The 15,121-nt window shown below is 52.0% G+C and overlaps 1 protein-coding gene across 1 annotated transcript in view; it reads left to right on the forward strand.

The window, feature by feature from the left end:
• LOC144936208 (N-acetylgalactosaminyltransferase 7-like) overlaps window positions 1-15,121 on the forward strand; it is a 99,109-nt gene that overhangs the window by 73,710 nt on the left and 10,278 nt on the right. Inside the window, 5 exon segments of the mRNA XM_078863191.1 lie at window positions 186-352; window positions 6,013-6,146; window positions 11,346-11,425; window positions 12,199-12,381; window positions 13,652-13,769. Coding sequence (XP_078719317.1) covers window positions 186-352; window positions 6,013-6,146; window positions 11,346-11,425; window positions 12,199-12,381; window positions 13,652-13,769 — 682 coding nt within the window.

A 15,121-nucleotide genomic window follows, 5' to 3' on the forward strand; every position in this document is an offset into this window, starting at 1 on the left:
GGTGGTGGGGGTTGTGAGGGTGGTAGGGGGTGGTTGGGTCGGTGGAGGTGGTGGGGGTGGTGGAGGTTGTATTGCATTGCAATGTAACGCTATGTAACACGTTGTTTTGCATCGCAATGTACCACGTAATGCATTGTAACGCATTGTAACACGTAACGCAATGTAACGCATTGTAACCGGGTCAGGTGCAAGTACTGGCACTACGACGAGGCGCTGCCGCCTGCGAGCGTGGTGATCGTGTTCCACAACGAGGGCTGGTCCACGCTGCTGCGCACTGTGCACAGCGTGGTGAAGCGCACGCCGGCACGCTACCTCGCGCAGGTGCTGCTCGTCGACGACTTCAGCAGCAAGGGTGCGGCCCCCACCCACATCCCCCCCCCGCTCCCCTCCCACCGCCCCCACCCACATCCCCCCCGCCCCCCTCCCACCGCCCCCCTCCTCTTCCTCCCTCCCCCCGCCCCCCTCCCCTCCCCTTCATCCCTCCAACCACCCCCTCCCCTTCCCCCCTCCCACCATCCCCCTCCTACCCCTCCCCTTCCCCCCTCCCACCACCCCCTCCCCTTCCCCCCTCCCACCACCTCCCTCCCCTTCCTCCCTCCCTCCCTCCCCCCGCCCCCCTCCCCTCCCCTTCATCCCTCCAACCACCCCCTCCCCTTTCCCCCTCCCACCACCTCCCTCCCCTTCCTCCCTCCCTCCCCCCCGCCCCCCTCCCCTTCCCCCCTCCCCTTCCCCCCTCCCTTGCAATCTCGCCACCGCAGCTCCCCGATAAACTCACGCGTGGTGAGCGTCTCATAATGAGCGCACCTTCATCGTAACGGCATCGTAAGTAAGCACGTACATCGCGCAGGTCCCATATCGCGGCATCACGTGTGTCCAATTTCTTTTGCACCGTACGTAGCCAGCCGTGCTAATCGGAGGTGGCTGGGTGGGGGGAATGCCAACAAACTAAACGCAAAAATCAGTTCTAAAGCGAATTTGTTTTCAATCTCTCCCTCCGATGGCCGATTTGTGGCACTGCCCAGAACCGCTTGCTCCTTTGAATGCCCACGAAGCGTCACGGCCCCCCGCACAGGGCTCGGAATGGCGATCTTATTCATATTCTTAGGTTTTTTCGGTAAAGTCACGTAGGTAAAAAACATTAAAATTAATCATTTTAATGTTTTTACCTACGTGACTTTAATAATGTTAATGTTTTTACCTACGTGACTTTACCGAAAAAACCTAAGAATATGAATCCTTGCAGTCACGAAAGCTTCAAATCTAGATCTTATTCATCTTTTGTGCGACGGTGCCGATTGAGACGAGAGAGGGTCGATTCTTGAGTGGAATCGCAAACGACGAATTGTCGCAATTCAGTGGGTCGCGATCGACTCGAGACTGAGGATCACTTTAAACGATGGATTCCTACCCCGCGTGGCGTGATGCACGGTGCCATGAGACTAAGGCAAAAGGCGCATCCGTGCAATTTCTTGCTCGCATCACTGCTGGCGGAAAAGGCCTCCACTAGAAGCTACGATCGACAGCCTCGTCGGAAGGTGTTTTGGCCTACTCTTCCACGCCGGCCAGACGACTTGGAAGGTGCCGAGCTTAACATATGATAATCTTCTGACCTGCAGTGAGAAGCCTTTCTTGCATAAATCCTCAACCATCATCTACCCACTGCTCGATGGAGACCTTCCAACCCCATCTCTTAAGAGTCCTGCGATGCAGCAATCCATTCCGGTCCTTCACGTGGGGCGGCTCTCATCGCTCCGTCTCCACGTGGGACATCCTCTCGAGCGCGTTCCCTCCTTGGGCCACCACTCCGTTGTCCATCTGGACCACCCCCCCCCCCACCCACCATCCATTGCTGCGACTTATCCGGCAGGAGCCCGCGTCATTTTCTGAACGCGAAATCACGAGCGCCGCCCTTGAGAATGTCGAGAACAGAATGCACGTGAATCGTTCGGCCGCGTAGGCTTCTGGGAGCGCGTCTTTAGCTGCCACTGGGGCAATGCAGCAATGCACAAGCGAACTCTGCACCGGTTTCGACATTCAATGTCTCATGAGCAGTCAGGCTTGCTTGCCAGTGACCTGCATCGCTGTTTATAGACAAGGCAAGGACTGTATCTGTGTGAAATAGGGGGCCCATGACAAAAAAAAGCGCTACATTTTTTGTTCATTACCGTCACTCCGTCATCATTAGGCCTGACAATCTTTCCATTGTCCTAGTCGGACAAGATCCATGAAATATAAAAACCCAACCAGTTCAAGTGAAGCGCAGTTCTCGTCATTAAAATGATTAAAGCGTCAGCGTGCGATGCGCGGAGAATTACGCGCTCAAGTGTCAGGATCGCCGTCACGCGGGTGTCAAGCGGCCCACGATTTTGTTGACGGCGCTTCGGCTCAGAGAGAGAGAGAGCGAGAGGGAGAGAGCAGAGAGCAACATGACCGAACAGTCGGTCAGCGCTAGCGGGGGGGGCACGTGGACTCCACGTCCGCACGCCACTCTCGTCTCCTTCCTCTGCCCGTCTCCCTTTCTCGTCGGCCACCACAACAACAACTACAAACTAACAACGCGGCCGCGACAAACGGAATGCATCACAGAGCGAGAGGTCGGAGACGGCGAAATCCGGAGGCCGCCCGCACTGCCCCAACTGCCCCCTCTACCCCCCCCCCCGCTGCCCCCCCTGCCCCCTCTACCCCCCCCCGCTGCCCCCCCTCTACCCTCCCCTGCCCCCCCCCGCTGCCCCCCCCCTGCTCCCCGATCGCGAGAGGTGTCAGAGGCGGGTGTAGGTTTCTCTGAACACCAGGACGCCCCCCCCCCCTCTGAGAAACACAAATATAAAGATCCCCCGTATAGCCTTAACAGACTGTTGGGGCAAGTGCTGTTAGCGAGCACCTATGAAGGCCAGAACGGCACACGAGGGGGTGGGCGGCCAACACCACGCCCGGCCACCTTTGTCTTTCCAGTGACGATGTTTACACACTGCACCAGGTACTCATTTGAGGCTGAGTCGACCTAGGGGAGGCCCAGGACCGGTTCAGATAATTGTCACTGGTGCGTGAGCGGGAATCGAACCTGGGTCGTCAGGTCCATAGCGCAGCGCGCTAACTGCTACACAGACAAATATCCTCCTATAGCCTTAACAGACTGTAGGGGCAAGTGCTGTTAACGAGCACCTATGAAGGCCAGAACGGCACACGAGGGGTGGGTGGCCAGCACCACGCCCGACCGCCTTTGTCTCCCGAGTGGCGATGTTTCCTACACACCGCACACTACCCCCCCCCCACACACGCACAACTCCCCACACATCCCCACGTCTGCTCATCCCTTATTCATTCCGACAAATGGAAGAAAACGAGGCAGAGTACGAACGCGGCGAGCAGAAACGCACGACACAGGATTTGCAAAACAGCTGGACAACGACAAAATACATCTTAGCACCCCGGGACAATGTAGTATACAAGATCCCCCGCCACCCCTTCCCGTACCTCCGATCCTACCCGCACCACCTCGCCGTACACAAACTCACAGATCCGTCCCTGTCGGCTCAACTTTGAAGGCCGTCCATGCGCATGACGGGGTGGGTGAGCGAGGCTGGAACCACGCCTGGCCACCTTTGTGCCCCCCAAGTGGAGATATCTACACAGGACACGGGGTTCTCTTTTTTAAGGCTTAGTTGACCTAAATGAGGCCCAGGGCCGTTTCAGGTGTCCGTCACCGATGTTGGCCCGTGAGCGAGAATTGGAACTCGCGTCGTTGGGTTCGTAGCACAGCGAGTCAACCACTGAGCCACCGCTCCCCACTCACACGTAGAGCCACACACAGAGACACACAATCCCCACTCACACACAGAGCCACACACAGAGCCACACACACACACAATCCCCACTCACCCAGACACACACACAGACACACAATCCCCACTCACACGCAGAGCCACACACACACAATCCCCACTCACACAGCCACACACACACACACTCCCCACTTACACTCAGAGCCACACACACACAATCCCCACTCACACAGAGACACACAATCCCCACACACACAATCCCCACTCACACACAGAGCCACACACAGAGCCACACATAATCCCCACTCACCCAGACAGACACACAATCCCCACTCACACACAGAGCCACACACACACACAATCCCCACTCACACCCAGACACACACACAATCCCCACTCACACACAGAGCCACACACACAATCCCCACTCACACCCAGACACACACACACAATCCCCACTCACACAGAGCAACACACACACAACATCCCCACTCACCCAGACAGACACACAATCCTCACTCACACACAAAGCCACACACACTCTCCACTTACACACAGAGTCCCACATACACACAATCCCCACTCACCCACACACACACACAATCCCCACTCAAAGTCACACATATACACACATACACAATCCCCACTCACACACAGAGCCACACACACACAATCCCCACTCACCCAGACACACATACACACAACATCCCCAACAGAGATTATAAAAGGTCGTATTGTTTCTACTGTTCATAATAAAACGATAGGAGCAAACAGCCCCCACGTGTCTTCACAGACGATGTAATATTTCGGGGTTTATTTTTTTCGGACGCGAATTCTTTGACAGTTTCATCCCGAGCGAAGTCGCAGCGGCCAATTTCCTTAATACCTCACCGCGATCGATAGACGAATTAATTCCATTACTGCCCATCAGCCGAGACGACATCTATTCGTCTAGAGAGCGTGCCATGTTGTTTTGCGGTTTGTTGCAGCAGCAGCAATAATCTTTTAAAAGTGTTACAACTGCAGAATCGCGGGGAAAGACAGCGCCTATGAAGGCCGTGGGCAGTGTGGCACACGAGGTGGTGATGACAGGGTGGGTGGCCAGCACCACGCCCGGCCGCCTTCGTCTCCCCAGTAGCGACATCTACACATCGCAGCACCGGTTACTCGTTTGAGGCCGAGTCGACCTAGGGGATGCCCAGCACCGGTTCAGATAATCGCCCGTGAGCGGCCGGGGGTTTCGTAGCGCGGCGCACTCAGCACAGTTGTTGTTGTTTTGTTGTTGTTTTGTTGTTGTTGTCGCGTCACCAAACAACTCCGCATCCTAAACGTTGACAATAAACAGCAGCGGGTTCCAGAGGGAGCCGCCTACCACTCGCCCAGTGCCGGATTATCCTCGTAGCAACAGTAGCTACTACATAAGTAGCAGCTACAACACATGTAGTAGCTACACGTGTAGTAGCTACTACATATATTGTAGCTACTACATGTGTAGCTGCTACGGGCCCCGCACTTTCAAGGGCCCCGCGCTAAATGCTTTCAAGCTATCAATTCCGGTTAAATAATTCTGCACTTGCTCTATTCCTATAGTACTTTACCGCCTTCAACTTTTATGAACGACTGGGTGTTTAAGGTTAGCGATTTGTCGTATTGTCCAGCTGTATAGCAAATGAAAAAATACACTTACTTGACTATGCAAGTAAAAAAGTAATTGTTTATATTTTTTTATTGTTTGGTATTTAGAGGCCCCCCTTTCATAACAACATAGTGCGGGGCCTGTAGCAGCATCATAGGGGCTGTCCATAAATTACGTCACGCACCTGGGGGGGGGGGGGGGGTCAGACATTTGTGACGATGTGTGACGAGGGGGGGTTTTGAGAAATGTGACGTCACATCAAAATGCGCAACTTTAAATAAATATAGACAACACGTTCTACTTAATTAAGTAGACTTTTTAATACATGTTTTCTCCTACAACATCAGAGTGCAGCGCCACATTAAATACGCACTACAATGACAATAGTTTAAAGCGATTTGAAGCATATTTTATTTTTTTGGGGGGGGGGGGCAAAGCTTTGTGACGTCATATTTGAGGGGGGGGTCTGACTTTTTGTGACGTCGTGTGACTCGGGGGGGGAGGGGGGGTAAAAAATCGTCCAAAATTGCGTGACGTCATTTATGGACGGCCCCACATCTTAACCCGGCACCTGCGGGCCCCGTGTCTGTGCAGAGCACCTGAAGGGGCGTCTGGACGACTACGTGGCGGCACGCTGGAGCGGCCTCGTCTCCGTGGTGCGCAACGAGCGCCGCGAGGGACTCATCCAGTCCCGCAGCATCGGAGCGCGCAAGGCCACGCGTGGCCAGGTGGGCAGGGTGGGCGGTGTGGGTGGGGGAGCGGTGTGGGTGGGTGGGTGTGGGTGGAGTGGTGTGGGTGGGTGGGCAGGGTGGGTGGATGTGGGTGGGCAGGGTGGGCGGTGTGGGTGGGTGAGGGTGTGGGTGGAGCGGTGTGGATGGGTGGAGCGGTGTGGGTGGGTGTGGGTGGGTGGGTGGAGCAGTGTGGGTGGGTGTGGGTGGGTGGGCAGGGTGGGTGGAGCGGTGTGGGTGGGTGGGCAGGGTGGGTGGATTTGGGTGGGCAAGGTGGGTGGGTGTGGGTGGGTGGGCAGGGTGGGTGGGTGGGTGTGGGTGGAGCGGTGTGGGTGGGTGGAGCGGTGTGGGTGGGTGTGGGTGGGTGTGGGTGGAGCAGTGTGGTTGGGTGTGGGTGGGTGGGTGGAGCGGTGTGGGTGGGTGGGCAGGGTGGGTGGAGCGGTGTAGGTGGGTGGGCAGGGTGGGTGGATTTGGGTGGGCAAGGTGGGTGGGTGTGGGTGGGTGGGCAGGGTGGGTGGAGCGGTGTGGGTGGGGGAGCGGTAGTGTAGCGGTTAGCGCGCTGCGCTACGAACCCGGCGATCCGGGTTTGATACCCGCTCACGGCCAACACCAGTGACGATTATCTGGACTGGTCCTGGGCCTCCCCTAGGTTGACTCAGCCTCAAATGAGTACCTGGTGCAGTGTGTAAACATCGCCACTGGGGAGACAAAGGCGGTCGGGCGTGGTGCTGGCCACCCACCCCCTCGTGTGCCGTGCCGGCCTTTATAAGTGCTCGCTAACAGCACTTGCCCCTACAGTCTGTTAAGGCTATACGGGGGATCTTTGTGGGGGAGCGGTAGTATAGCGGTGAGCGCTACGCTGCGCTACGAACCCGGCCACCCGGGTTCGATTCGCGCTTGCGGCCAAGACCGGTGACGATAATCTGAACCGGTCCCCGGCCTCCGGCTAGGTCGACCCAGCCTCAAATGAGTACCCGGTGCGGTGTGTAGTAAGCATCGCCACTGGGGAGACAAAGGCAGTCGGGCGTGGGGCTGGCTTTCCGGAAAATATCGAGTGAGAAATTGAGCCCAGGCCACAGCCATAAATGATAGGTATCCTGGATGTTATTGGGATATGCTGGATGGTGAGGCTTTACTGTGTAAATAAGGGGCCGTCCATAAATGACGTCACGCACCCAGGGGGGGGGGGTCAGACATTTGTGACGATGTGTGACGAGGTGGGAGGGAGTTTGAGAAATGTGACGTCACATCAAAATGCGCAACTTTAAATAAATATAGACAACACGTTCTACTTAATTAAATAGACTTTTAAATAAATGTTTTCTCCTACAACATCAGAGTGCAGCGCCACATTAAATACGCACTACAATGACAATAGTTTAAAGCGATTTGAAGCATGTTTTATTGGGGGGGGGGGCAGAGCTTTGTGACGTCATATTTGAGGGGGGGTCCGAGTTTGTGACGACGTGTGATGAAAGGGGGGGGGGGGATCAAAAATGGTCCAAAATCGCGTGACGTCATTTATGGACGGCCCCTAAGGGCAATCGAGATTTTTTTGAAAAGCATCAAGATTCACGCTGAAACACAGTACCGACAATTCTTATTTCGATGTCCACCGACGTTCACCACTTCGTGTCGAGCATTCTCATTTATTTTCATCGTCCACCAAAAATCTCCCATCACGAATCCACCGATGACAATCCGCTTTAAAGACCCGCCATCCAATCAACTCGGCGCGCCTCAACGGATGAAAGCGAAGTGGTGGTGGACTTAAATACCTCCTCTGTGTGCGTCACGAAATGTGTAGCCTTCTTGGTTCTTTCGGTAAAGTAACGTAGAAGGGAAATAATAAAATAATAAAAATAAAAAATAATATAATAATTGACTTAAATATTATAATAATATTATATAATATTTTTATTATTTTATTACTTCCCTTCTACGTGACTTTACCGAAAGAACCAAGAAGATGAATCCCTGCAGTCACGAAAGCTTTAAATCGAAAAAGAAATGTGTAGTGTGCACCCACGGGATATTTGCCCACGGATCGTGACGACGACGACGATGATGTGTGTGTGTCTCGATAGTTTTACGGCTAGAAAAAAAAAACGCTCACCAGCTCTTCCACTTTCAGCCTTCATTAATTCCCGCGTTGAATTGTCTACCGTGCCAGAGGCCCCGTTTTAACAACGCTGCCTTGGCTATTCTCACCTTCAGCCTGACTCGATCACTAAGTAGCCACAAGCCGAGCGCGCCTGCCTTGTTAGCCACCGCCAGCGACGAACAAAACCACACACACGTCGCTCGCTGTCCGCTACCGGGGGGTGCTGTTGTTGTTTTGGTTGGAAGCGATGATTGTCTTGACGGCAAGGACAACCCTCCTCCACACTCCTGGCATTTTCAACTCGTGCTGTTCATTATATACAGAAGAGTCTTCGCAAAGGGTCAAGTTGTTGTTGTCACGGACGTAGAACTACTGACCACATCGTTATTTTTACAAACTAAACTTTTTATTTATTTACCAGGTAAGGCTCACCGAGCTACAGGATTAGCTCATTTTCAGAAGCGACCTGGCCACAAATGATAGCTCAACGAAGTGGCTTTATCAAGTTTATCATCACATGGACATTGATAGCAGCCAAATACTCTGAACACGTGACGTTGATTCTAAGTGTAGAGGGAAAAACCGGAGGACCCGGAGAAAAAAATCCACGCGACCACGGGGAGAACATTCAAACTCCAAATATACTGTAGTACCACCACCATACATCCCTAGGGGTTAGGGTTTAGAGTGATTCGGCCACCATAGCCACTAAGTTAATGTGTACTGTTGCATATTCGAACAAACGACGTCAATTTTATCGAGTGACGGTGTGAAAAGTTACGTTTAATTCATAATAAGGTGGCGCGGACACGCCGAACAGATAGATGGAAGCCACCTTTGACAAAGGCCATAGTTTTGCACCCACGCGTTCAAGCGCATCATCTGGACATCAATACCAGCAGCAGGCCGATCGATGCCCCCCCCCCACGTCTCCTTCATGAATAGAAAATTAAACACGAGCCGCAAGTAGTGCGATTTGTGGCCGCGCACAACCTACAACTATTGGCAATGTAGTAAAGCCACAGAGACCCGTAGAGATACATTAAAGATAATACATCCAGTGGCATGCACTGCTTCAACGGAGGAACAGCAAAAACGACACGAACTCTCGCTCTCTCTCTCTCTCTGCTGAAGGCCCTCTCTCGTCGTGACCAGCAGCAGATGTCGAAATGTGGTAAGCGTCTATCTACATTCTTAGGTTTTTTCGGTAAAGTCACGTAGGTAAAATTTTTTAATTAATAAAAGTCAAATACAAGATACACAGTCAATGCCAGTGAGTGGACTACCGGTCTGAAAGTCACCGTAAACGTGAAGAACAATCAGTTAAAGTAAAATAAATCGCGACGTTTCGGAGGCAACACAAGCTTCCGTCTTCAGGTGGAACCGTCACAGCACGATTGCTGTATCAAGTGAGAGAAATTCCAAGAAAACAGTCCTTGTATATATACTGGTTGAGGGTGGGAGGAGCCATTGTGAGGTTTTATTTTATTTTTATTTTACTTTTATTAATATTAATTTTAATGTTTTACCTACGTGACTTTACCGAAAAAACCTAACAATATGAATCCTTGCAGTCACGAAAGCTTCAAATCTAGAAGCGTCTATCTCCTGAACCACATTGCTGTTGCCATCGTACGCGAGAAAATAATAGCCAACGTGTAAACGACATTGGAGTAACTTGAGTGTAGTGGACGCGTTATGGTAGTTTCCAGAACTCGTACACGTAATTACGAAAGTGGTAATATAACAGCAACTGTGGTCCGTTTACGACGATACGATCGATGGCAATTAACACGAATTTAATCAGAACATTTGGCAAAGTTAAATTTCGATTTAAATCTTTTGTGACTGCAGGGATTCATCTTCTTGGTTCTTTCGATAAAGTCACGTAGAAGGGAAATAATAAAATAAAATGAAACAAAGTTGCACAAAAGCCACTTGAGTGGCTTTCCCCTCCCTTTGCCAAGAAAAAAACAAATCACGTTTCATAACATCGTCCCAAATGGTACCTCGCCTGTCGAAAAATTTAACGGCGCTCTCAAGAGATGTAATTGGTAACGATAAATCGACTTTCTAGCAGCCTTTCAACGCTCTAAACAAACACTTGGGGAGAGTATCTTTATTTTTGTTAAATAGACCTGTTCAGCCTTTGTGCCTTTCGTGGGCCGCCCCTGGTCCCTCCATCACAGTGAGGCTATACCTTCCCCTGGCGGATAAAGTGAGTACTACAAGCCCGAGATGATTGCTCTTGCGGATTGGACTGTGGTGGTGGTGGTGGGGACGGGGGGTGGAACGCAACGCGTTCGAGAGAAGGACCCCGAGGGGATGGAACGGATGAGATCCGTTTACGTGCTGGGTGGATTGTTAGGGGCCGTCCATAAATGACGTCACGCACTTGGGGGGGGAGGGTCAGACATTTGTGACGAGGGGGGGGGGGTTGAGAAATGTGACGTCACATAAAAATGCGCAACTTTAAATAAATATAGACAACACGTTCTACTTAATTAAATAGACTTTGTGATAAATGTTTTCTCCTACAACATCAGAGTGCAGCGCCACATTAAATACGCACTACAATGACAATAGTTTAAAGCGATTTAAAGCATGTTTTATATTTTTTTGTGGGGGGGGGGGGGCAGAGCTTTGTGACGTCATATTTGATGGGGGGGTCTGACTTTTTGTGACGCCGTGTGACGAAGGGGGAGGGGGTCAAAAATCGTCCAAAATCGCGTGACGTCATTTATAGACGGCCCCTTACATCATTGTAGGTTCGTGAGAAAGGTGCCTGCAACCCGAGGGAGGCCTTCATCCAGCAGTGGAATGATCATAGATGGTGATGATGATGGTTAACTCTGTGTAGAAGGGCGGTGATCTTGCGTTCGCAAAAATCCATTTGGCTCCTGCGCCCGATCTGCTTTCATTGCTCCATCTCCAGCGATGGATGAACACTAGGACGTGTTCCCACCTTTGGCTGTGTGCTGGGGCCACCCATCCACACAACCCTTCATGGGTGCTCGCGAACAGCACTTGTCCCAATAAGGATGATAAGGCTACCTGGGTGGGGGGTGGTATCTTTGTCTTTGTGCTGCGTGCAGGTGTTGGTTTACCTGGACGCTCATTGCGAGGTCGGCATCAACTGGTACCCGCCTCTCGCCGCCCCCATCGCTCACGACAGGTAACCAGAGTGATCGTCACTATAACTTACACGGGGTCTTCACGGCGGGAGGATGCTGCTTTTGGATTTAAGGACAACTTCAGATCTTTCGATTTAAAGCTTTCGTGACTGCAGGGATTCATCTTCTTGGTTTTTTCGGTAAAGTCACGTAGAATGGAAATAATAAAATAATAAAAATAAAACATAATAAAATAAAACTTCAGATCTGCAACGGATTCATGTTTCACTTCGCGGGAAATCGTTTAGTCGTCGATAAATGTCTTCGTGCCGGCAAAAGTGACTTCATGCGATGCCAAGTCACAGAGTAAAGCGACTTTACGTGATTTACAGCATTTTCCAGTTTTTATTTTTTTTGTTTTTTAAAATCTTCTATGCTCGACCCCTTCACCAACGCATGCTGACCGGTGTGGTGAAGTATGGTCAAATAACCCCCACGATCTGCACAGAGTTGACAAGTCCTCACCCAGCGGTAGATTGAAAAACAAAATATCCCAGCCGTGGATCGAATTTAAATCCCATTTCGTAACTACTGGACATCTGTGAAAAATAACTTTTTATAGGTCATCGGATTCCTCCAGTATAAATAAAGATTCTGATCACGACGTAACGCCGCGCCGTGTATGTAATTCTAACTTTCAAAAAAACTTTTTCAAATGCATCGCTGTTTTTTTATCAAACAACAAGGAAGGTTCCGATCAGTCCCGTACTATCTACGCAACATCATGCCGCCCTGTTCTCTACACCCCCTCCCCACCCCCCCCCCCCCCCCGTAGGACGACAAGCACAGTCCCCCTCATCGACTACATCAATGGGATGGACTATACCATGGAGCCGCAGCAGGGGGGTGATGACGACGGCTTCGCACGCGGCGCCTGGGACTGGAGCCTCCTTTGGAAGCGGATCCCGCTGAGCGAGCGCGAGAGGGCACGGCGCAAGCACAAGACAGAGCCCTATCGGTGCACAGACACAAAGACCCCCCCCCTCTCCCCCTCTCCGCCCCCGGATAACGATTCCGACACTGGTCAATCGGGTACCCGATACTCGTACTCTACCCGATACCCGACTACCCGTACCCGGCCGGGTACGGGTACAGGTACCCGCTTGCGACCCTGGTGCGGCCGGGTACGGGTAGACCGTGAGTCACTGGTGAGTAACCGTTTGTCACTCATTTCGGGTAGGGTACGGGTATGGGTAGGGAACGGGTACCCATTTGCGACCCTGGAGCGGCCGGGTACGGGTAAGGAATCAAAACCCGTTTGCGACCTCTGCTGGTCAACAAAAAAAAACATTTTTTTCTGGCCTAATTTCAGGGTGCTGATTCCAAATCTGATCTCAGATTTGCTCTATCACATCTCATTTTTATGCTATCGGCATACCCCATTTTCATTGATTTTACCCGAAATTAACTCTATCACTTATGATTGCAAGTTGTTGCGAGTCAGTGACTGCTTTAGTGTTAAAATATGGTGCTGTATTTTTAGGATAGTGCGTTTATAATATCATATTATGTAGATATCAACATTTATTTAATATTTTTCTTCTGCAGTTTTAATTGAAAATGCAATATTTGATATCTCAAAAACCTGATGTGATAGACAAAAACTGATGCCAGATTTGGAATCAGCACTCCAAACTTACCTTACAGCCGTTGGAATACCTTATGCCAGAAAAAGTGTGTTGACCAGTGTTGTGATGAATCGTGGGGGTTGTTTGACCATACTTCACCACACCGATGAAGGCCGGAACGTGCACGTGATGGGGCGATGTGGCCAGCACCACTCTCGGCCGCCTTTGTCTCCCCAGCGGCGATGTTTACACATCGCAACAGGCGATAAACTTGTTCGTTTGTATGTTGAACTTCTTTCGCACAGTACGTAGCTGACCGTGCTAATCGGAGGTACGGGGGAAGGACACCAATCTAATCGCACAAAGCGGTTCTAATTTGAGGCTGCTGAGTTGACCCAGGACCGGTTCAGACAATCCGTCACCCGGTGTTGGTGGCCGGGAGCGGGAATCGAACTCGGTTCGCCGGATTCGTAGAGAGGCACGCTGACCCGTTGCGACCCCCGCTCAATTGGGATCGCGCACACAGCAGCAGCAGCAGCGTCGCTCCCTGCTGCGACAACTTGGCAGGACCCTGCTGAAAAGGAGTCTTGAGACTCGGGGATGCGCAGTAGCGATGTCGATTCAATTCAATCCCTCGGTTCCCCCCCCCCTCCACCCCAGGTCTCCGGCGATGGCCGGGGGTCTCTTCGCCATCGATCGGGACTTCTTCTTTGAGCTGGGACTCTACGACCCCGGGCTGCAGATCTGGGGTGGCGAAAACTTCGAGATTTCCTACAAGGTGAGGCGTCAGAAGAATGACGACGGTGGACCCAGGATGTGAGACGCGTCGGGCGGAGACGCCGCTTGAGATTCGGCGGGTCGTCGCGAAGTCATTTGATGGCTTGTTCCACCACCAGCACCCCGCACAGATCCCTCCACCAATGTCTCATCGCGGTCCCATTGTCACGTGATCATCGCAATGCACGCGCGCAGCACGCTCGGGCATTGTCTAGACCACCAAGCTCCGCGGAGAGACGAAAGCGTGGCTGGCCGCCCCTCCGATTAGCACGGTTGGCTACGTACGGTGCGAAAGAGGTTCAGCACACGTATGACGCAATTGCAATATACCCCCTACTCCCCAACTCTTAATCGCTCCGTCTTCACCAGGACGAGCGTTTAGCCATCGATTAAAATCTGCCCACACTCACGAAGGGGGGCGGTCGGACGCCAGTGGAATCTCACCCGTGCCACCAAGCAGCCGGAGTCTTGCCGTCGAGAGCCACTGTACACAACAACAACAAGAACAAGAGAGAGATAAATGATGCGGATTAGCCTTTATCGGACCGTGTAATTACCCGTGATTTAAGGGTTTGTCGCACTGGTAATTTTCAATTTATATACAACGCGCGTGGCTTACTGGGTTGTCTTCGTGTGACTAGCGGCTGCGCGCGCCAAATCTGCGCGGAGCGACTTGGCACGAGCGTAGGGAGGGATTCCCGTTGGTGGAGGCACAGAGATGTCGTCCGGGAATGAATGGCCTGACCACGGACGCCAATGCAATGGTCCGTGATTCAATTTTAAATGGAATATCGCATCTCAAAAAGCCACTGGAAAACCAACCCACGCACACTCTCCGTAGCATGCGGCAAGTACTGTGTGCAAAAGCGCACGTCCGAGTTTAAGTCTGTGAGCTGCGCGATGGCTTCGGGAGCTCGGCGACAGATACCGCTCAGTCCTGTCGGAGAGCGGGGGCGTCAACTGGTCCAACACCATGTGAGACTAGGCTCTAAGGAAAGCTGTCTCGGGTGTGGACCAATCAACTTCAAGGACAGTGCACATTATCAGAGTTGTGTTTTTTGTTTGCATTATGACTGCAGGTATTGTGGTCTATGTAAACATGACTCCTTGTAAAAAAGGTGTCAGTTTTGTTGCCAGATAGAAGGGTAAAAAACCAATTATCAAGGTTGGCTTCCTTGTCCGGTTCGGGTGTCCGCAGTCGCACCGTGGGTCGTCTTTAATTCTCCGCTACTGGGGGTGGTGTGGCACAGCAGCGACCTGTTGCTGTTCCGACCGACCGCAGACAAGCGGGAAGACATCCAGAACCGTTGGCAACATTTGCCCGAGCTCTGGTCCTATATTAGGATGTTCGAT

This window comes from Lampetra fluviatilis, chromosome 15 (genome assembly GCF_964198595.1).
Source record: "Lampetra fluviatilis chromosome 15, kcLamFluv1.1, whole genome shotgun sequence".
Classification (NCBI taxonomy): Eukaryota; Metazoa; Chordata; class Hyperoartia; order Petromyzontiformes; family Petromyzontidae; genus Lampetra; species Lampetra fluviatilis.